The 21,469-nt window shown below is 49.9% G+C and overlaps 1 protein-coding gene across 3 annotated transcripts; it reads right to left on the bottom strand.

Moving 5' to 3' along the window:
- Positions 1 to 1,014: 1,014 nt before the first annotated feature.
- On the bottom strand, positions 1,015 to 19,340 carry SYNDIG1L (synapse differentiation inducing 1 like). Of its 3 annotated transcripts, XM_072762036.1 has the most exons (6): positions 19,167 to 19,303; positions 14,442 to 14,505; positions 4,814 to 4,979; positions 4,147 to 4,625; positions 2,901 to 3,041; positions 1,015 to 2,744 (listed from the first exon to the last, which is right to left on the bottom strand). In XM_072762036.1, exons 4-6 carry the CDS (start codon positions 4,564 to 4,566, stop codon positions 2,586 to 2,588), a joined length of 720 nt encoding a protein of 239 aa, XP_072618137.1. In that variant the 5' UTR covers positions 4,567 to 4,625; positions 4,814 to 4,979; positions 14,442 to 14,505; positions 19,167 to 19,303; the 3' UTR covers positions 1,015 to 2,585. The 3 variants fall into 3 exon arrangements, with proteins under 3 accessions (XP_072618137.1, XP_025864376.1, XP_025864375.1); XM_026008591.2 differs by lacking the exon at positions 14,442 to 14,505 and having other exon boundaries at positions 19,167 to 19,340; XM_026008590.2 differs by lacking the exon at positions 14,442 to 14,505 and having other exon boundaries at positions 4,147 to 4,628; positions 19,167 to 19,340.
- Between the last annotated feature and the right edge of the window lie 2,129 nt (positions 19,341 to 21,469).

Consider the following 21,469-nt stretch of genomic DNA (forward strand, 5'->3'; position numbering starts at 1 on the left):
GGAGGTGGGCAGGGCCACATCCAATCAGGGTAGCCCAGGCATGGCCCAATGCATTTAGGGTAGGGGGCTGCTGCGTCAGCTGTTAACCCTTCTAGCTGGGGGTTCCAGGGGAGGACTTAGGGTGTCAGGAAAGGAAAACATTTGGGGGGGCTTGGGCCTATTTATCAACTGGCACAGAAATGTGTCAACATTTTGACAACCTTTGTGGATGTATGGGAGACCTGCTGTCTGTCTGCCCCGAGTGTGGAGAGAGGGACAGGAGAGACTGCTCAGGCCCTAGGACCAGTTTTCTTGCTGTTTCCACCATCAGAAAAATCCCTTTCCCTCAGAGTGGGTGGCCAGTCACTGTTTCCACTTGGCCCGGCCTCCCCAGGCCTGTGGCCACAATGAGGTAGGCTTCCTCCCTGCCACTCCCGTCCACACAGCCCCGTGGCTCCAAGGCCTGACCAGGGCACTGCATACCAGCTGGGCGGCCTCGGCGCTGGGTAATCTAGAAACCAAGCCTGTCCCTTTGCTGGCCCAGGCAGGCTCATGGGGGCCAGGAAGCGAGAGGATATCGGAGATTTGGTGCCACGCCTGGGGGCTGAGGCAGAGATGGCTTCCTCCCCACAGGTTTGAGGGACTCAAAAATGAGCACCAGGGGAGTGGGGCTCCTTGGTGCCCCCCTGGCCCTGCATCCACTCTTGATAGCTGCAGGCAACTCAGTGGAGCCACACCCACTCTTCCTCTTGACCCACAAGAGCTTGAGCCTAGAAGGGATTTTTCTTCACACACAGGCATTGTCTCCTCTGACATGGAGTCAAGTGCACCCTAGCACTCTACACCCAGGCTACTCTGAGCAGAGAAGTCCTGGGGAGGGTGGGTGTTCTGACTACCCCTCCTCCTGAGGCCTTCCTGGGAATACTACTGGGGACCCAGAGCAGCAGACATGGGGTTGGAGCCCAGTCTTGGAGGACAGCAGGCTGCAGGCAAAGGTGGAGGCAGGCAGGGACACTAAGAGGCCCAGAGGGCACCTAGTGTTACAGAAATGTTTATTACAAGGATAAATATATACAATAATGGGATATTAAAACTGCTGATCCTAGGCCTGTGGGGTTTCAGGAGATGTGGGGAGCAGTGGGTGGGCCAAGGTGGGTCAGTGGTACATCCACAGCCCTGGGCTCTGGATGTGGCTTAGGAATGACCAAGTCCCAAGATCCCCAGCACAGTTGGGTCTTTTGCTTGAGCCCAGACAGGCCTGCCCTCCCAATGTATTACCCTTCTGGTTGCCTCTAAAATTCTGGATGTTCCCTAGTGGCTGGGGGTGTCGAGAGCAGTTCTGGGCAGGGACTGACCAGGGTGCCACCACTGACCCCAAGTATTTAGAAGTAGGAAAATATCACTGGTCTTTGAGAGATGTGCTGCCCAACCATCTTCTCTGAGTTGGTGGAGCCCTCAGAAATGGCTACAGTTTGCCTCCAGCCCAGATGCTTGAGGCATAATCCAAATAGCTTGGGAGACTCCTGCCATGTCCCTGGTCATGAATACTAAGGGTTATGGGAAAATGAATCCCCTAGATAAATTCTCCTCATCCTTTTAGGCCTTACTCAAGGAACACCTCTTCCAGGAAGCCTTCTGGGCACTGCTAGCTGCTTAGCAGCCATGCCAGTCCTAGATCCCTCCCTTCATTTATACTATGTCCCAGGGTCTTGCCTCACTGGTTTCCGACAGGGATGGGTCTGGGGCCCTATGCTTCGTGGCTGGTGGGCTGATGACACTCTCTCTTGGGATGGCATTAGCTCAGGGCCACCTAGGAGGAGCCCAGAAGAGGATGGTGGGGGCAGGGACCAGGAAGGGACTGGGGAGGCCCATGGGGTCTGGCAATATTTCAGGACTCTGTCATCACATCTGCCTTTAGTTCCTGCACGAGGAAGCTCTGAGAACCTGCCCTGGCTGCACTTTACATGCCTGAGATGCTCCTTCACTATCTAGAATCTACAGTGTCTTACAAACCTACAGGAGAGAACCAGAAAGAGCTCGGGGCCCCTGTGTCTTTGTATTTTCCTCCTGGTTGGCTGGGGTCTTGGCCTCATGGGGCCAGAGAGTGGAGTTGGGGAAGCTCAGATTGTCCTTAGAGTGGAGACTTCTAATAGCCAAAAGAACTGGGTCACATTCTTGCCCCTAGTTGTCCTTTTCTCTCCCAGTAACCTCTTGCTTTTTCTCTGTAGTGAGGCTGACAGAGTTGGGGAGTGGGTTGCTGGCAGGGCAGGTGACCCTCTAGGGGTGGGCAGGATAGGCTGAACTCCTAGCCAGCCTCAAGCCAGAGGTAGGTCCTGCCTGGATGGCTTGGTGGGCAGCCCTACCCTCTCCTGCTTCCTGACATAGCTAGAGAGTGGTGCCCCTGGCTCTGCTCTGGGGCTGGGGGCTGTGGACAAGAAGAAGTGATGGTGGAGCCCTGCAGGCTGCAGCCTGGGAGGCCTCCCCTCAACAAGCTGGGGTTGCAGGTTGTCTTGAGGGGCCAGGGCTCTCCAGAGGGTCTGCAACCCTAAGCCCCACGGCCTCCTCAGGTGGAGCAGGCGAGTCAGGATGCCAGGCCCTGCTGGCCACTAGCCATGGCCATTCTGGGACATGTAAGCTGCCAGAGCCACTACCACAGCCACATAGAGACCGGCGCCCACAGCGATGGAGAGTGTGGCCAGGAAGAGGGCCCTACGGGAGGTGGTGCTGGCCAGGCGGAAGTCTCCCTTGGAGATGGCCTTGCTGGTCTAGGGAGAGAGAGGTGCTAGTGAAATGGATATCCCCACCGCAGGCAACACAGCCCCAGCCCACTGGGTTCCAACCCCGTCCCACACACCCATTGTTAAACCCTCCAGTGGAGGGAGTGAGCTGGAACCGATGCCCTATGCCCCTTGTGCTCTTACCCCCTGGGAAAAGTAGAAGGCAGCAATGCCCAGGGGCCAGAAGCAGCAGAGCATGGAGAAGATAGTAAGGCCCAGGTGGTCCCTGGGGGGCAGCGCCACGAAGTTGTCTTCACTTTCACTGTCTGTCGAGGTCATATCACTCTGTAAAACACAAGTGGGCTTTTGTGACCAGGCCCAAGATCACCAGTGGCAATGATGTGGGGCCACAGGTAGTGTTGTAGGTTGGGCTCTGCACTCTCTACCCAGAGCCTTAACTGTGACCCCCTGATTCCCTCTGTAGCCCACTTGTACAAAGAAAGATTGCAAGTACTCATGTACAGGCATGTGCATCATTGGATGGTAATTGTGAAAGAAGAGAAAGAGTCCTGATGCTCAATGACCAGGGGATTGAGTAAACAAATGGTGGGAGAATGTGCAACAGGACACCAGGGAACCCTTAAAGATTGTGTCGTAGACAAATAGTAAATGATTTGGAGCAATACTGAAATACGTTGCTTAGAGAGAAAAATTTGGTGGTAAAACTGTACAGCAAGATCTTTTTGGAGGAGTAGGGTGGGAGAAAAACACTGAATGAGAAAAGGCTAGAACGTCATCTACTAAAATAATAATGTTTTCTTCCAGTGGTTTTCTGTATTTTTAAATTACTGACATAATGAAGAAAACGAGAACAATAAATGCTATTAAAAAATTAAGTTGCGGGACACCTGGGTGGTTCAGTGGTGGGGTATCTGCCTTGGTTCAGGGACTGATCCTGGGATCCCGGATTGGGTCCGCATGGAGCTCCCTGCATGGAGCCTGCTTCTCCCTCTGCCTGTGTCTCTGCCTCTTTCATAAATAAATAAATCGTTTTTTTTTTTAATTTTTATTTATTTATGATAGTCACACACACACACACAGAGAGAGAGAGAGAGAGAGAGGCAGAGACACAGGGAGAGGGAGAAGCAGGCTCCATGCACGGGGAGCCCGACGTGGGATTCGATTCCGGGTCTCCAGGATCGCGCCCTGGGCCAAAGGCAGGCGCTAAACCGCTGCGCCACCCAGGGATCCCTGAATAAATAAATCTTAAAAAAAAAAAAAAGATTAAGTTTCCAGCCCAAACTTGTGTTTCTCAAAGTATGGACAGCACCTGTGCCAGAAGTACCTTTTCTTTGGTAACGATACAGATTCCGGGGCCCCATACCAGGCCTACGGAATCTCAACACTTAGAGGCTGGCCTGGAGTCTGCATTTCAAACATATGCACTCACCTCCTCCTCCTCCTCCTGGTCGTTCTCCTGGCCCTGCAGTTCCTCTTGAACCCCGTAGGACACAGTCTGGATGGTGATATCCTCTTCTACTTGGCCAGGTTCTGTGGAGCGCTCTGTGGGCCCAGCCTGGAGCTCCCTGTTCTCTGTGAAGCTGGTCTCACAGCTGCTGGCTCTGGGTTCCTTGACCTTGTCCCTCCCCAGGAGGCAGCTGGGCCTGTACCAGGCCTCCACGGCCAGCTGTAGGGATCCTGGATCCAGGAGCTGGTGGGTGCGAGCAGAGCCAGCACCACCCAGGAGGTAGGAGTAGAGCTTCTCCTGGCATGACCAGCTGGGTGAAGCCTCGGGGTAGGGGTAGGGGCCATGGAGGGGGGTGGGGGTCCGAGGCAGCAGAGGGTTCTGCAGTTCACTCAGACTCTCCATGGTTCCGGGGGCAGCTCTGGGGAGGGGAGACTGGGCCAGCTGAGCCGTCCTCAGAGAGCCTGCTGGGCGAGCAAGACAGACAGCTGCTGAGTCCAGGGTGCTGGATGCAGGACTGGAAGTATTTAAGAACGCAGGCCCTCGGACTCTGCCTTTGCCACTGGCCAGTTGCAGGGCCTTGAGCTGGCTACTTCTCTTCTCAGAATGTCCTTTTCTTTGTCTACAAAGTGGGCACAGCAGCAGTACTTACCTCATAGAGTTGGCTCAGTCATCTATCCTGTCAACATAATGGTCAAGCATCAGCTCCTTGCCAGGCACCGTACAGGTGCTGCAGACACGAAGGCAAGAAAGGCAGGGAACAGGAAGAGGACAGAGGATGCACGCTGTCTTCACAGAGCTCACAGTGGTGAAGATACCTGTCCAGAAAAGGAAGGATGGCAAGTGGAGTGAGAACGTGCAAGGGACAGAAGTGACACAAAGGTATAGGGAAAGCTTTGGCATCGAAGGTCCGAAGGAAAAGGACCAGTTGGCAAGGCAAGGGGAGGCGGAGCACATTTCATGCAGAGGCCAGATGGAGGATGGTGGTTCTGAGAGCCTGGGAGAAGGCTGCATCTCTCAGGGTACAGAGGAAGAGGTGAGATAGGGTGTGGGGCTAGGGGGAGCAGCCCCGTTTAGGTCTAAGAGGGCTTCAGGGATCTTGGCAGGAGCGATAGGATGGGACTTGGGTCTAGAAGTCTTCCTGTGGCTGTGTATGGGGATTGGCTTGGAGAGAGGGCTGGCTTACTACACCCGGAGGGGGCTTTGCTACAGCCTCAGGTCAGCTGAGGACAACTGGAACTCAATAGTGGGAAGATAGTGACAGGACTTGGTAGTAGGTGGGATATTGGGTTGAGGGAGGGTTTGTTTGAAGGTTGGATGGGACTGCACTTAGCTCAGAGCTCAGTGCTCAGTACGGGCCATGTGCTCACAGCTGTTGGTTTTTTCCTGGGGGGGGGGGTGCTTTTCCCCAGTTATGGTCTTTTTTTTTTTTTAAGATTTTATTTATTTATTCATGAGAGATACAGAGAGAGAGAGAGGGAGGCAGAGAGAGAAGCAGGCTCCATGCAGGGAGCCTGACGTGGCACTTGATCCGGGGTCTCTCCAGGATCATGCCCGGGGCGGAAGGCAGGCGCTTAACTGCTGAGCCATCCAGGGATTCCCCCCAGTTATGGTCTTAAGAGGGTGCTCCTTAAAAAAAAAAGAGGGTGCTCCTTAGACTAATTTCCCCTCTGAGGCAAACTGTGGTTTTGGACGTCCTGTGGGATCTAAGGCAGGGCGTCCTGGGCACTAAAGACTTGTACATCCCAGCTGGAAGCGTAGATACACTCATAGGCTAGCGTGTAGATACCCTGTAGGGCTACGTCTTCCTCCTTCAGCCAGCCCTGAGAACCTGGGAAGGGCGCATAGTAGGTGCTCAGGACCAGCCGAAGGAGGGAAAGGTGGCCTGTGAATGTGTCTACAACAAAGTTACACACACTCTGGGGTGTGGCAGGTAGAGATGGGATATGGAGAGAGAGGAGGGGCAGGCCAGGTGACCCCAGGGACCCTACACTCTCCCTCCCAGGCCCATCATGAGGCTAAAGGGTGAGAGGAGCATGTCTTATCCTGGATTTTTAATCTGAAGATTGAAGAGTTGGTCCTGCCCTTGATACTTTGGACCAATAATCATGCTCTTGTGGGTTTCCTCATCTGTAAAGTGCAAATGATAATCCCAGCCCAACCCACAAGGTTCTTCTGAGGATCCAGACAGATGGCTGAGATGCCTTGCAGATTACAAGTAGGAGGGGCTGCTGTGCTGACTTCCAGGCTTCAGTCTTTACCCACCCAGGGTCATTTCTGCCTGATGGTAAAGGGAAAATGTGGGGAGGGATTTCCCCTTCAGGGATGAATTTGTCTAGGCCCCCTCCCCAGTCCCACTCCCCATCAAGAATCCACAGCCAGAGCCTGACCATTTCTCTTTCTACCTCAAGAGAAGTGGCTGGATTCTAGAAAGCCAGTTTTTGGGAAACCTGAAGACAGAGCAGGGCCCCAGGAATAATGGAGAGTGGAACAGAGGGAAGGAAGGGCCAGGCAAGACTGAAGGAGGGTCTAAACAGTGAGTCCATGGGGGGGCCAGGCTCCCCTGGCTGGCCTGCTATGAGGGAAGAGGAAGGCAAAGGAGCAAGAGGAAGCTCCCTGTGCCTCAGAGGCTCTGAGCCCTGACAAATGTGGCCTCTGGGGCTGAGGCTTCAAGGATGTGAAGAATCATGGAGGGACCCAGAGAAGAGCATGTATGGGATTCTAGACATGGCTCCCGAAGGTCCCCTAGCCTTTCCTCCAGCTAGTCTTAATCAGTGTCCCCTCTGCATATAGCCTCAAGGGCCTCTGTTGTCATCCATGTGGGCAGAGGTATGTAGGGGCCTTCTGGCAGGTTGGGGGGGGGAAGGACCAGCCCCATGCTCCTCCAAGCAGACTCATGTATCAAAGTCACCCTTGCCCTATGCCCTGAAGGAGGGATAGGAGGCCTTGGCAAGGCACCTGTCCGATTTCTCAGAAAGAAAGGAAGGATAACTTGTGGTCAGGCATCAGGCCCTGGAGCTCTAGAGACTTGTAGGGGCATTTGCAGGGTCCTTGTCCAAGGCAGGCGGGGGCAACTGTGTCCTACCTCATCCCTCTGCTCTTGCTAGCCATCCTTTCTTGGTCAAAGCATACCCAGCTGACCTACTGAAGCCAGCCACACAGTCTTTTCCTAGATTATAGTCCTCTCCACTGAACTCTGATTGTGCCTTTGGGCAGGGCTTCTCAGCTTCGTGTACAAAGATGCATGATCCTGGGTTTCGACAATAGGGACAAACTGAAAGCCACCTGAATGTCCAACAATCAGGGACAAGTTAAATAAATGATGGTACAACAAGCTGGTGGTACAAGGCCTTCAAACTGGTTTACAAAGAGGAATGACATGAGAAAAATGTTCATTGCAGCTTCAGTGAGAAGGAAGAAAAGAAAGTGGTATGCACATGCAATCTAACTCCACCAAAACGTCCATAGTGATTATCTCCAGCAGTGAGTGCACAGGTGCTTTTCATTTTCCTTTTCACACCATATTTTCTGTTTCCCATGTTTATTTTTTACATTGAGCATGTATTTCTTTTAAACCAGGAAAAAATTAAGTGCATAAATTTCTTCTGAGCCAAATTACCTAAATTGGTTTTAAGCCTTTGCAGACTTGAGAGTTCCTTCTGGGTTTAAAGGCTGAGCACAGCATCAAAGCCTACCCAGAGACAGATAGACAGACAGGCAGACACATGTACACACACCCCTCCACTTCCATGAATCAACCAAGTTATGGGCTACAGAACCTCCTCACAGTCCAGCCAGGAGTCACAGTTCTTGAGCAAGGCCACATGAGAGTCCACCAAGCTGATCCTGGGAACCCAGCGCTGAGTCCTGGCCAGAAGGATGGGGTGGCAGGTCTCCCAGCCCAGGCTTCTCTGCCCTTAGCCTGGCCTGACATTTTGGCCTGTTGCTCAGAGTTGCCTCTCCCTGTTCCCTCTGCAGTAAGAGACCAGTGTTCAAAGCAGAGTAATTTTCTTTTCTTTTTTTTTTTTAATTTTTATTTATTTATGATAGAGGCAGAGACACAGGCAGAGGGAGAAGCAGGCTCCATGCACCGGGAGCCCAATGTGGGATTTGATCCCGGGTCTCCAGGATCGCGCCCTGGGCCAAAGGCAGGCGCCAAACCGCTGCGCCACCCAGGGATCCCGCAGAGTAATTTTCATCTCCATTTTTGCCTGGTCTCACCTGGGCTGTGTGTGACTGCTGTCCCTGTCTGCTGTCCGTGTCATACTGTATGCCTGCATTCTTGCTGGTGAGCATGCAACTGTGTGTGTGTGTGTGTGTGTGTGTGTGTGTGTAGTTTCCTTCTGGAGGGAAGACATGCGATGTCAGGGATTCTGAAGCCAAGGAGCTTGCTCCAGATTGTGCAGCTGGAATCAGAGGTCCAGGCCCCATGAGAGGGAGGAAGAGGAGGATGTGGGAGGCCACAGCCCCTGGCTTGTAACCTGGGAGGTGAGAACTAAGCTAAACCCTAAGGTTTTCCACTCCCTGATTTAAAGACGGAGAATACACATACTGGCCACCTCCAGACCAGGGACAGGAAGCCCTCCAGGAATCCATCCACCGAGGTCCAATTACAGCCTCAGTTTGCTTATCTATAAAATGAATGGGAGGGTAGAAGGGGTTGATTTTTAACAGCTAAGATCAGTATGACCCTGGGATTGTACTGGGAGAAGAAGAACAGTAACTTGACATTTATTGAGCTTTTCACCATGTGCCAAGAGCTGAACTGCTCTAAATGTTCCTCTGACCTGTAATTTCTAGTGGGAAAGTCACAGTGGGATAGGGGCTTCCTCCCCTAGCTGTGGCAGGCTAACCTGTGTCACACCAAACTGCCAAGAATTGCTAGAAAAAAACAGGGAAGAATATGAAGGCATCAAGGAATCACCAGGGGAGCAAGATCTCAGGGGAAAGAGAAACACTGAGCGGTGAGTTCCCACCCTGGGCACCACTCTGGCCTTCCAGCAGTATCAGGCTGGGGAGATAAATGGGAGTTCAGGGCCTCTTAAGGCGGGGCCCCAGCAAACACCCCTGGTTTTATTGGGACCTCTTTAGGGTATCCCAGAGGAGCAGGAGCAAACCAGACACAGACCAGCCCTCACAGGCACAGAAACCAGGCTTTGAACCAGCTCCAGTCTAATCGGATTAAGGTGATCTGCACACAGCCTCACTGCCGGCCAGAAGCAGAAGTTGTCCGGGGTGGGTGGTTCCCCATCATTTGTGTGCGCTAACATCACCTGCAGGACTTAACCCAGACTGCAAGGCTCCAACCTCACAGCTGATGATTCTGAAATGACCCTGAGAATTTACGTCTCTAACAACTTCCTGGGTGGTGTTGATGCTGCTGGTCCAGGGACCATACTTTAAGAACCCTGCTCTAATATAATCACTGAAAGAATAGTTAAAAAAAAAAAAAAAAAAAAGGTGGGACACCTGGGTGGCTCAGCGGTTGAGCGTCTGCCTTCAGCCTAGGGCGTGTCCCAGAATGCCTGGATTGGGTCCCACATTGGGCTCCCCCCAGGGAGCCTACTTCTCCCTCTGCCTATGTCTCTGCTTCTCTGTGTCTCTCATGAATAAATAAATAAAAGATCTAAAAGAAAAAAAAAGCTTTAAAATAAATAAATAAAATCTTTAAAATAAAAGATAACCAGTAAGCTAATAGATGCAGAATATGAAATAATAGGAATATTTGATTTATTCAAAATGGGGCAAGATTAAAACAGGAATATGGAACAGGCAGTGAGACAAATAAAAAACAAATAGTAGGATGTTAGACTTCTACCCAGCTGTATCAGTAATCACATTGAATGTAAATGGAATAAAATTGCTGTAAAGAACAAAGATAATCCACTGTGTATGAATCTATTTGTATGAAATTCTAGAAGACTGGCTGCTAATGGGGGAGAAGTCGAGGGAAGGGAGTGACTGCTAAGGGCCTTGAGGACTTTCTGGAGAGACAGAGTGGTTCTGATCTTGATTGTGGTAGTGGTTACATGACTGCATGCATTTCACAAAACTCACTGAATTGTGTACTTAAAATTAATGACTTTCATTATATGTCAAAGCTGATTTTTTAAAAAACAAAGACTGGATCTTTAAAAGAACAAAAGTCAACTACAAGCTGCTTATAAGCAATGCATGTGAATTATAAAAATACACAAAAGTTCAAAGTAAAAGAATGAGGGGCACCTGGCTGGCTCAATTAGTAGAGCCTTTGACTCTTGATCTCAGGTTGTGAGTTTGAGCCTCACATTGGGTGTAGAGATTACCTAAAAATAAAATCTAAAAAAAGTTTAAAAAACCCCAAAGTAAAAGAATGAAATAATAATAGCACCTCACACGTATTAAGTTTTTACTGTGCTCCAGGCATGATTCTACATGCTACAAATGATCTCATTTGATTCTTACAGTACCCTCTAGTAACCCTCTAAAATCTATGCCATCATTATGCCCATTTTACAGATGAAGACATTGGGACATGAGAGACATAAGTCCTCAAAGGTGCACAACTGGTGAGGGGTTAGCTGGAAACACACCCTGGAAGCCTAACTTCAGAGTCACTGTGTGCTAGTGCCACTATGTGTCTGTTACCATTTGTTTTGTGCCTGCTTTGTCCTGAACGCCATGTCAAGTGCTTCAAATGCAGTATCTCACTTAGGCCATCTTCTCTCACATGTGGAAGGACTGCAGCACAGAGAGCTTAAATAGGTTTCTTTTTTTTAAAAAAATATTTTATCTATTTATTCATGAGAGACACAGACTGAGAGAGAGAGAGAGAGAGGCAGAGAGACACAGGCAGAGGGAGAAGCAGGCTCCATGCAGGGAGCCTGATGTGGGACTTGATCCCGGGACTCCAGGATCACACCCTGGACCAAAGGCAGGTGCCAAACCGCTGAGCCACCCAGGGATCCCCCCTTAAATAGGTTTCTTGAGATCACACAGCTGGAAAGTAGCAGAGCCCCATTTGCCACAAGTTTGACGGGAGCTTATCCTGGCCTGAATGGCACCAGGTTCTCAGGTTGTTGTGTGTGCTACCACTGGGCTCCGAAGTTCTTGGGAAGATACCTTGTAAATCCTTTAAAGGAGGCCACAGGGACAGTGTGATACGTGTCCCAAAGTCTGAACATATCCTTGGGATGGGACCCTGTGGAATAATAACAGCTATGATTTACTGCAGCCCTATGTGAATGAGCCAGGTGTTTCATATGCTTCATTTCAAAACTGTACGATGGCCAGTGGGGCTGGCTATTATTATTTTCCATTTTTCAGATGAAGAAACTGAGGCTCAGAAAAGTCAAGCTACTTGCCCAAGATTAAACAGTGATAAGGACTGGAACTGAACTCAATTTTAATTGAATCAAAAGCCTGGGCTCTCACTACACATTTCAGAGCCTACCTTAGCATGGAGGGATGTGATAAGTGGTGTGGGTGTGATAGTGCTGAGGACCTGGTCTTGCATAGGTTAAAACAGAAGTATCAGTGAAGGGGATGGGAAATAGAAGCTTTATGAAAAGATCAGGAGATTTGGGGTGATCTAGCAGCCCAGGGGTGGCTGCCTAGATAACTTCAAGGTCTGGATTCATATAAATACAGAGCCATTGCAAGGATGCTTAGATCCTGACCGACCACTATCTCTCAGTGAACAAGACTGATTGCTTCTAAACCGAAAAGATAAAAGCAAGTTCTTCCTGGTAAGGCAGAGGATTAAATAAAAATGATTAAAAGCCAGGGGAAAGGTGAAATCTTTAAGACTAGGTGCTAGGCCATCCTCTCATCAGATAATACTGTAAACCATTCTGCAAACTGTGAAGCTCTGTGACTATGGTGGTTGTTTATAGATGGCTTGAGGCTGGATTTGATGACCTCTGGTCTAGCATCATGGCTGCAGCTTGCTGCGCCTCACAGTAAAGAGAGAAAGCCAGGGGTCAGGGGTTGGGAGTGGGGAGAGGCCAGAAGAGTCGGAGTCCTTAAAAATGAGAACTTAGCTTTCTTTGCTTCAGTTTGCCTCTTCAGGAAGCTAACACAATTGATTATCCTATCTCCTCTGCCTTCAACAGCTCCTAACTCCTGATCCTTCCTAATGACACTTAAACATATTGTAGTCTTTCTCGCTTAAAAAAGAAATCAATTGTGATGATTGTAAAACCCAGCTGTAAATACTTTGATACTCCTCCGTTTGAGAGGTGGGGGGGTCTAAATCCCTCCTCTCTAATCGGAGTGGGTTTGTGACAGTTGCTTCAACCACAGGGCACAGCAGAAGTGATGCTGTGTGACTTCAGAGGCCAGGTTATAAAAGGCCATGCATCTTTCACCTTGCTCGCCGAAACACTCACTCTCAGAACCCTAAGCCACCCTGTATGTAGCTGGACTACTCTGAGGTTGCCATGCTGGAGAGGCCATGTGCATAGAAGCTCTAGGCAATGGAACCTGCTGAGCCCAGCTTTCCAGTCATGCCAAGATGTCAGACATGTGAGTGAAGCCTTTTTGGACTCCTCATATCAGCCCATCTGTCAGCTGAATACCACTCAGAGACCTCTGTCCATGCCACAACGAGTGAAATAATCACACAGCTCAACCCTGCATTAATTTCTGACCCTCAAGGTCATGAGGTATAAGAAAATGTCTTTAAATTTTTAAAAAAAAGTGTCCTTAGTTTTAGCCACTAAGTTTTGGGGGTATTTAGGCAGCAACAGATACCTGGAACATCTTTCCTCAGCACCATTTCCCTCCTACAGCTCCTGTCCTCTCTCTCCTTCACCTCACAGCCGTGTTTCTCAGAAGCATGGTCTCCATTCACATCAGAATCCTTTGGCTCTCAGCTCAAAAGTCACTTCCTCAGGGAGTTGGCCTAATGTCCTCAGGCCAGATTTAGGCTCCTTGGTTATCTACTCTCCAGCCTCCAACTCCTTCTCTCAAAGAGCTTCTCCCAGTCTCTATTTCTATATGTGTGATTTGTTGATTAGTGTCTTTCTCCCTCACCAGGTTGGGAGCTTAAGCAGGTGCAGATTGTGTCTTCCTCATCCCTGCAGCCCCTTATCTAGCATATAGTAGGCATTCAGGAAACAGTTGATCTCATAAATAAGTGAATGAATTAGTGAATGAGTGGGTTAGGTGTGCTAAGGCTCCCTCAGACTAAAGTACTTTCCAGGATCTGGGATGGATGGAGCACATCTGCACAATTTCTTGAGCAGTTACTTCAGACCAATTCTTGGGACGCAAGCATAAGCAAGAAATGGTACCCACTTTGAGAAGGAATACGGACTAGCAAATATGAAATTTCAGTTCAATGGAGTAAGGTGTGCTAGCCACAAGCAGAATGCTAGGGACACACTGATAAGGGACTCCTATCCTGGGACTGGAGTGGAGGCAATAGTGGGAACTAAGAAGAGGCTTTCAAAGCAGGTGACATCTGAATTGAGTCTTGAAGGAAGAATTTGAGCCTTCCAGGTGAGACAAGGAGGTGTTTTCCAGGTGAGAGGAAAGGGAGAGCACAGAAGCATGGGGTGGGGGAAGTGGAGGGGAAGCCAGGGTGGTTTGGTATAGATGGAATGAGGTAGGAAACATGGGATGGCCTTCTATTCCATGCAGAGAAGCTTTCTTCTGTGGGAAGTGAGGAGCCAATGGTGGCAAGGATGTGATATGGTCATATGGTTTTAGAGCTCTCTGGCTAGCAGCAACGGATGGAAAGGATTTGAGGGGAGTAAGAATGGAGGCTAGAAGTCCTGTGAAGAGACTATTACAAAAATGCAGTCAGGAGAGGATGAGGACTTGATCATCATCTGTGGCAAAATACATGGAGAGGAAGAGTCATATCCAAAGAGGAGTCAGGAGTCTGAATGAACGGGACTTTGTGGCTAACTCAGAGTGAGGAAGAGAGAGGAGCCAAGAATGACTCCTGGGCTTCTGGCTTTGTCAACTACGTGGAAGGTGATGCCACCAGCTGAGACAGAGAATCCTGGGCAGAGGCTGCTGGTTCAAGAAGGCAGCCTGAGCACAAATGACCACGTCTTCTCCTTTTTAAGGTTGTATTCAAATGATGGACTTTTTTTTTTTAAGGAACAAAATCATAACAAAATTGGGAAACAAGAATGTTATCAGTGGACCAGAAACACTGCGAAATTTCTGAGAGATAAAGAGCAAATGAAATTCCTTGGGGAAGAAGTGCAAAGGCACCTGTGGCCCCAAAGAGAATAAGGAGAATAAGTTTCATGCAAAGGAGAGGTCTGCTAGGGAAACAAACTTACCCAGCTTGGGAGGAAGTCCACACCAGCTGCCTACGCTAGTCAGTACCTTCCTTTATTTGTAAGTCTGACAGGACGCCAAAGGATATGGAAGAACAAGTATATGAAAATAAAAGAGAAAGATTAAATACACAAGTAGAGCAATTGATTCAGTAAGATCTACATCGTTCAAGTTACACAAAAGATCTTTCAATTTTTTTCAATTTATATCCTCTGAGAGACAAAAAAAGAGGACTTTGCATCCATAAAATGAGAGCAGACTGTATGAAAAAGGAGCAGAGAACATGACTGTGTTTTGGAAAATGAAAATAACTGTTTCAATTTTTAAAAATTAAATGAAGTGGGGCATCTGGTTGCTCAGTTGGAAGAGCATGTGACTCTTGATCTTGGGACCGGGAGTTCGACCCGGAGTTCACTACCCACGCTGAATGTAGTGATTACTTATTATTTATACAATTTAAAATTATTTTTTAATGGAGAGACCGGATAACAGGATGGACACAGAGACTAACTTTTTCATGTGAAAGAAAAAGTTAATGGAATTTCCCAAAACATAGAGCAAAAGACAAAAAGATGAAGCCTATGAAAGAAAGGTAAGAGACAGGGAGGAGCATCTCAGAGGTCCAACAGCCGTCTGATAGGAATTTCAGAAAGACACAACAGAGAGACGGGGCAGGAATAACAATTAAAAGAATAGAAACAGGAAGTGTTTCCTGAACTGGAAAAAAAAAAGAATATTTAAATTAAAAAGGTCCACCAAGTATCAACCTAGTAAAATGAAACTCTCTCTCTCTCCCTCCCTCTCTCTCTCTCTCTCTCTCTCACACACACACACACACACACACACACACACACACACACACACACACTCCACAAGGAAGAGCAGGATGAGAAGAAGTGGATGAGTTGATCTTAAAGTGCCTTTGGGTGTTAGGGCAGAAAATCCACCTGGCAATTAGATGTATGCAGTTAAAGCCTTGGGTCATGGTCAGGGCTGGAGGGAGACTTAAGAATTGTCAAAAGACTTATGAAGAAAAACAGAGGAGAGGAAAGGAGAGCGGAGGAGAGGAGAGAGTGAAGGAGGGAACCCAGGAAAGAGAGATAAAACAGCTCCTGGGGAGGCTTCCTAGGCACTTCCAGGGAACATCAGTCTGCCTTTTTTCTATCTGCTGACACCCTGGGCTCCCATGGGCTGGACTGGTCTCTCTCTCAGAGCGTAGAGCATTGGCCTGGGGATGGGTTTGTAGCTGACAAAGGTGAAAATTGCTGGGAGGATTGGGACAGTGGCACCACTCCTTAAATCAGTCCATTTTCAGGCAGAAATCAAATCTTTATTCTTGCTGAAACAACCTGTCTCTTCACTGAAGCAGCTCGTTTCCAACCACTTAGAAGCAAACAGTGCATCTAATGGTGGAAGATAACACACCTAATGGAGAGGTAGAGCATTGGATCCTCACTCCCTGCTGCTTTGCTTGGGGGAGGGGGTGGTGGGTGCTGGTGCCAGCTGCAGGCAGAAGGGAAAGGAAAGAATAAGGGAGGAGTAAAGAGAAGAGAGACCTGAGATCAGGCTTTATTGTGCCCCATGTGGCAGCAGAGGGGACCTTCCTCCAGGCAGGATGCCCACCTATCCCCTGAGAAGAAAAGATGGTTAGAATATGCCAAGGGTTTAGAGAACTGGGATATTTCTTCTACTTTCTCGCTGAAATGGTGTACTTTGGGACTGTAAGTCCCTCTAGGATACAAAGATGAACTGGCCTTTGAACTTGAAGGTAATTAATATTGTGCAGATGTCTCTAGATATTATCTTATTCTCTGCCTCTGTCATTTTGTGTGTGAAGGGGAAGGGACTTTCATGTACGTATTTCAGTGTTTCAGTCTCGCGCGTGCACACACACGTCATTTCTTAATGACCATGTTATATTTATCTCTTCATCTTCCTTAGATCCCCCCTTTCCCCAGCCCCAGATAACCAAGATCACCAAATCACGTGCCAGAGTTGACTCTGTTCTTCCCTTTGAGGCATTGCAGAGGGGGTCAGAGTCAGATCCTCAGCAGGGAGCTGGCAGGAGGGGAACACAAAGAGTTGCCAGTGGGTAGTCTTCCCTGGTTGAGAGAGGAGCCAGATGCATCTGCCTAGGTTACCAGAGATGTCCTGCGCTCTGGGGGCAGGGTGTCTACCCAAACAGCTGCAGAAAGTGGCTGTGCATTATTCTAGACCCAGACAGGAGGCCAGCACCCCTACAGACCAGTCTTGCAGAAATAAAGCCCTGCTGCTCTGTGGCTGCCATCACTTTGTTATGAGGGTTAGTGATTGTCCATTAACTCTGGAGAGCTGATTTTTGCCAGTGCTGCACCAATAGCTAGGAGCCAGAAAGTGCTGACAAGGGGGGTGGGGTTCACGTGGCAGTTGATCCCCCATTCTGGGCTGGGTGCTTGCAGGGTAAGTCAGGGAGGTCACTGGCATGGCTTACTCAGCTTTAACCAAGTGCCAATTAGCTAAGGTTTTTCTGAACATTGGCTGGGTCTGCCACAGTTGAGGAAAATTATTGTCAGAGAAGCTCATTTTGTTTTTATATAAAAAAAGCTCTCCCCAGAGATGGATCTTTCCTGACTGTCCCCTCCTCCAGTCTTCCTAAGAGAGGCGATCTAGCCAGGCAGAGTCCCTGGGAGGAACTGGCCAAGAATTGGGTCTCTGGCCCCTGGCTACTCACAAGGGATGTTGGGGGGAGTGCTTTCTGGCCTCTTGGCCTGGAGGCAGGGACCTTCGGGCTCAGCAACTCTATAAACACACATGGCTTTCCCAGGAGAATAAGGGAGAGAGGGAGATCTTAAGGAAATATCAGAAATAGAAATGTTTTTTTCAGGTTCCTATTGCTCCCTTCCACTCCATTCATAAAATCCAGTTCTTTGCTGAAAGGACATTAACCTACTCTTAAAACCAGGTTAATGAAGCTGGTATGCTGTGTTCAAGAACTGAGGGATTTGTGGTCTCAGGATGGCCCTCAGAGAGGTTCACAGAACATCGGGAATGTTAGAACTCATCTAGTTCAACCCTCTTTTACAGATGAGAAAACTGAAACCTATAGAGGGGAAGAGACCTGCCTGAGTCAGTGGAGGATCTGGGGTCAGAATGCGGGCTCCAGACTTTCAGCCAAATGCTTTTATTTGGAGGTATTTTAACACTACATTCTCTTGTTTTACACCCAATTACTGAGTCCTTACTATCTCCCAGGTGATATGGGGGAGGGGAGATGTGCAGGGCAGCAAAGAGATGAAAACAACACAATCCTTGCCTTCAAGGAGCTATTTCCCTAGATCTATGATTCTTGGGGGAAAAAACAACAACAACATCAAAACTGTGAATCAGACTCTCACTCTATATTATTTTCTATAGGTGATGATGAAAGAGAAACAGAGAGGGAACCCTTTTGCTCATAGAGATTTATAAGTTGGGTTTCACGGACCGTGCCCCAGGAAGGCCAAGGACAAAGGAAGCCAGCCTGGGAGAAAATGGGGGTAGAGGTAACAATGATCAGGTCACTGCCAGCCGGCCTGGCTGGTGATGGGAACAGTGACAGGAGCTCACACTAGTATGGTGACCTACAGATGACAAGCCTTCAATCAGGTACATAGTTTCATTGAGTCCCAAGGCAGTTCCCTGAGGTAAGCAAAGCAACTGCCTTATCCTCACTTTAGGGATGAGCAAACTGAGGCTTAGAGAGTTTAGGTAACTGGCCTCAAGCTGATACATGTCAGTGCCCAGCCAAGAACTCCTAGTTCAGTGCTTTTTCTATCACCAGGGAGGTGGGGAGGTTGCTGGGTCCAAAAGATGGGGAGAAAGCAGTGGTCAGCCACAGCAATAGGCTGATCTTCCTCTACGCAGTTTTATTTTGATCACTACATCCTGCCACTCAGAGAACTCTGCTCAGAAGAATTGGAAGCACTTTGCAGGCCTGAATGAGCTCATTCACCACACTCTTGCCAGAAAAAGGGAGGACTCCAAATGGAGGCTCTGTCTAGGGTGACCAGCATTTAGGCACATAATAGAAAAGAAGGCTCAGGTTCCCCCACTCTTTGCCCTCATGCACCAAGCAGTATGATGCAAAACCAGCCTCCTTCTGTTAGAGTCAAGAGGGCCATGGGGAAAAAAATGAAGGTATTTTCTGATACCTCCTTCCTTCCCTGGAGAAACGGGTTAATTGGTCCTAAGGGGCCTGGCCCATCCTTGGCCCAAGGGCCATTTCAGGGCAAAGAAATCTTGAGGGTGGAATGGGGGTGGGAGGACGACCACAGCCACTCCAGTCACCCTGATGAGCAAGCTTGGGGGAAGAGAGGGATGCTTAATGAATGAAGCTGGCTCAGATTTCCCTAGTGAGCAAAATCATGGTAGGGACTAGGGTACAGGAGTCTGGGATACTCTCCTTATCATTCTTTGCGGGCAGGGTATCTAAGAGCTGCCTCAGGTTGGGGTCAAGGCCTGGTGGTATGGGGTCAGGGTGCCCAGGTGCCTACCTGGGCCCCAGTTCCTCAGACCCCCGCCCCCCAGCATCCCCAGCATGTAGGGTGAGGGTAGGGATAGACTTGGCGCGATCTCCGGCGGAGCGCAAGGTGCAGTCTGCAGGGAGGCTGAACCCTCATCCCAGAGAGGGGTCTCACTACCCTCCCCAGCTCCATCCAGCCTCTGCGCCTAGCTCTGGGTTCCCGCTGCGCCCCCAGACGGCCCCTTACCTGTCCCGCCGAGGACGGTCCCGCCTCCTCCGCGGGGCTCGGGGGCCCAGCATGGGCCGGTGAACGACGGCGCCCCCGCCTTGCGGCCGCGGTGGAGCTCCCAGGAGGGCGCCTCTGCTCCGGGCCCCGGGTCCCTGCCACGGCCGCCGCCGCCGCCGCCGCTTCAGCACCGCGGACAGCTCTCGCCCGCCGCCCGCCGCCGCCGCCCGCCCCGCCCGGCGCGGTCCCGGGAGCCCCGCATCCTGGCCCGGCCCCGCCGCCGCCACGCAGCCCTCAGTCCGGCCCGAGGCGGCTCCGCGCAGACTTGGGAGAGCAGCAAGGAGGATCCCCCTCCTCCCTGCCTCCCGCCGCCGCCGCCGCCTCTTTCTCCCCTTCGTGCTCCTTTCCACGCTCGGGAATCAGCCCACCAGGCACTCCGGACCCAGCTCCGGGGCGGGGCGGGGCGGGGCGGGGCGGGAAGTCAGGGGAGCCCGGAGGAGGCGGCGGAGCGAGGGGCGCGCAGCTGGAAAGGGCTCTCCGGGTCCCGGAGCCGGGCTCCCTCACCCAGTCCTTCTCCTTACCCTATTTCCCCATTCCCCCAGAGGCGATGGGCGGCCCTTGGGCTTCTTGAAGTATTTTGGAGCCCCTAGGTCCCCAAGCCCTGAGTTCTTAATATTAATCTAAAAAAGGAAAAAAAAAAAAAAAAAACACACAAGCAAACAAAAAGCATTTATTGAGCGCCTACTATATACCAGACCCCATGCCAGGTTTTTATGTTTTCAACCAATATACTCTCATTTGATTTTCTTAACAGTTCTATGAGGCAATACGATCCGCCCCCTCACTGCCACCTCCCACCTCCGTTTTCCACACAAAAACGCTAGGCTCGCAGAGATTAAATCTCTTGATTTGGAGACAACAGGCTCTGCTGCCAAATGCACAGGCTTTGAAGACCATAGGCCTAAGATTTGGTGCTAGTGTCCCACTGACTGCCTAACCCTGAACAAATGGACCTCTGAAAGTCTTGGGGTTTTCTCATCTGCAAAATGGGGGAGCTGTATCTGCTTCATAGGGGTCATATGAGGACAAAGTGAGATGACATATGTGACACATTGGTCCCAAATAGGCCCTCAGTTGGCATGTATTTTCCTCTGTTCTCTCAGAGGGCGATCTGAGATCTGAGCCCCGAGCTTCTGTCTGCTTTATCTCCCCCACTGTGCTGCTTTTTATTTGCCACCCCCCCATCCTACTTTCTTTTCCTTTCCTTTCCTCTTTCTTAGTTTTTCTTCTTTCTTTCTTTCTTTCTTTCTTTCTTTCTTTCTTTCTTTCTTTCTTCTTCTTTCTCTTTCTCATGAGGATACCATCATCTTGAGTGTTATGAGTAGATGAGGCTATTTTCCAAGCCACATACCCTGTCTCAAGTCTCACCACAGTACCAGGAGGTTGGGAGGGGAGAGTATTCTCATTTTCTGAAAGCACATAAAGGCAAAGCAAACCCCAGGGTGGACTGTAGCTAGGCTGGGGGGTGGAAGGAGACACTGGGGACCAGGCTCTGGCAGTGGGAGTCATCTCCCCCCTCATCCAAGGATGTCATAGTACAGTGACCCCCTCACTCTTCTGGACCAGTTCCTTTTAGTTCCCAGCATGCACCATAGGAGCCAGGAGCCACCAGCATGGGCTTGGGTTCTCTTCCTTTCCTCTGGACAGAGAACTCCCTGAACCTTGTGCTGGGTCTCAGGGCTGGGCTGATATTGGTTTTGAACCTGTTGGATACTAAAGGTATACTTGTTTTTCTTGCTTTTGCTGCATCACAGAGTAGAGGCCTTGACACTGGGAAGGCTCTTGGACCACGTAAGCTTTTGGGCCCTTAAAGCATCTACAAATATTCCCTCCTCCCCCCTCACACAAGACACTGTCCCTTGGGTCTATGCACCCTCTTGCACCTTTGTTCCTTCCTGGCCTTCCCCTCACAGGGTCTCATGTCCCCCTACTTGGCCTTGGCTTCCCTCTGCTCCTTCTCTCCCTACCCTGGCTTTGCTCCATGCCTGGGCTGCATACCGAATTACTAATCAAAAGGATAATAAAAAAAGCCAGTGAAGCAAAAGCTGCATATAAATTCCAAATACTAATGTTGATAATTATATGCTGTTGCCTGGAGGGAAAACTTGCAGAGCGGCCATTGGTGTCATGTCAAGGACCCTGGCCTGGGCACCAAAAGACCTAGGCTCTGATCTGGTTTTTGTTGTGAATTGGCACAGCCTAATCTCCATGGCCTTTTGCTCCCTCAGGATTCTGAGCTTCCTCAGCAGCTTTGAAGACACTGT

This window comes from Vulpes vulpes, chromosome 6 (genome assembly GCF_048418805.1).
Source record: "Vulpes vulpes isolate BD-2025 chromosome 6, VulVul3, whole genome shotgun sequence".
Lineage (NCBI taxonomy): Eukaryota > Metazoa > Chordata > Mammalia > Carnivora > Canidae > Vulpes > Vulpes vulpes.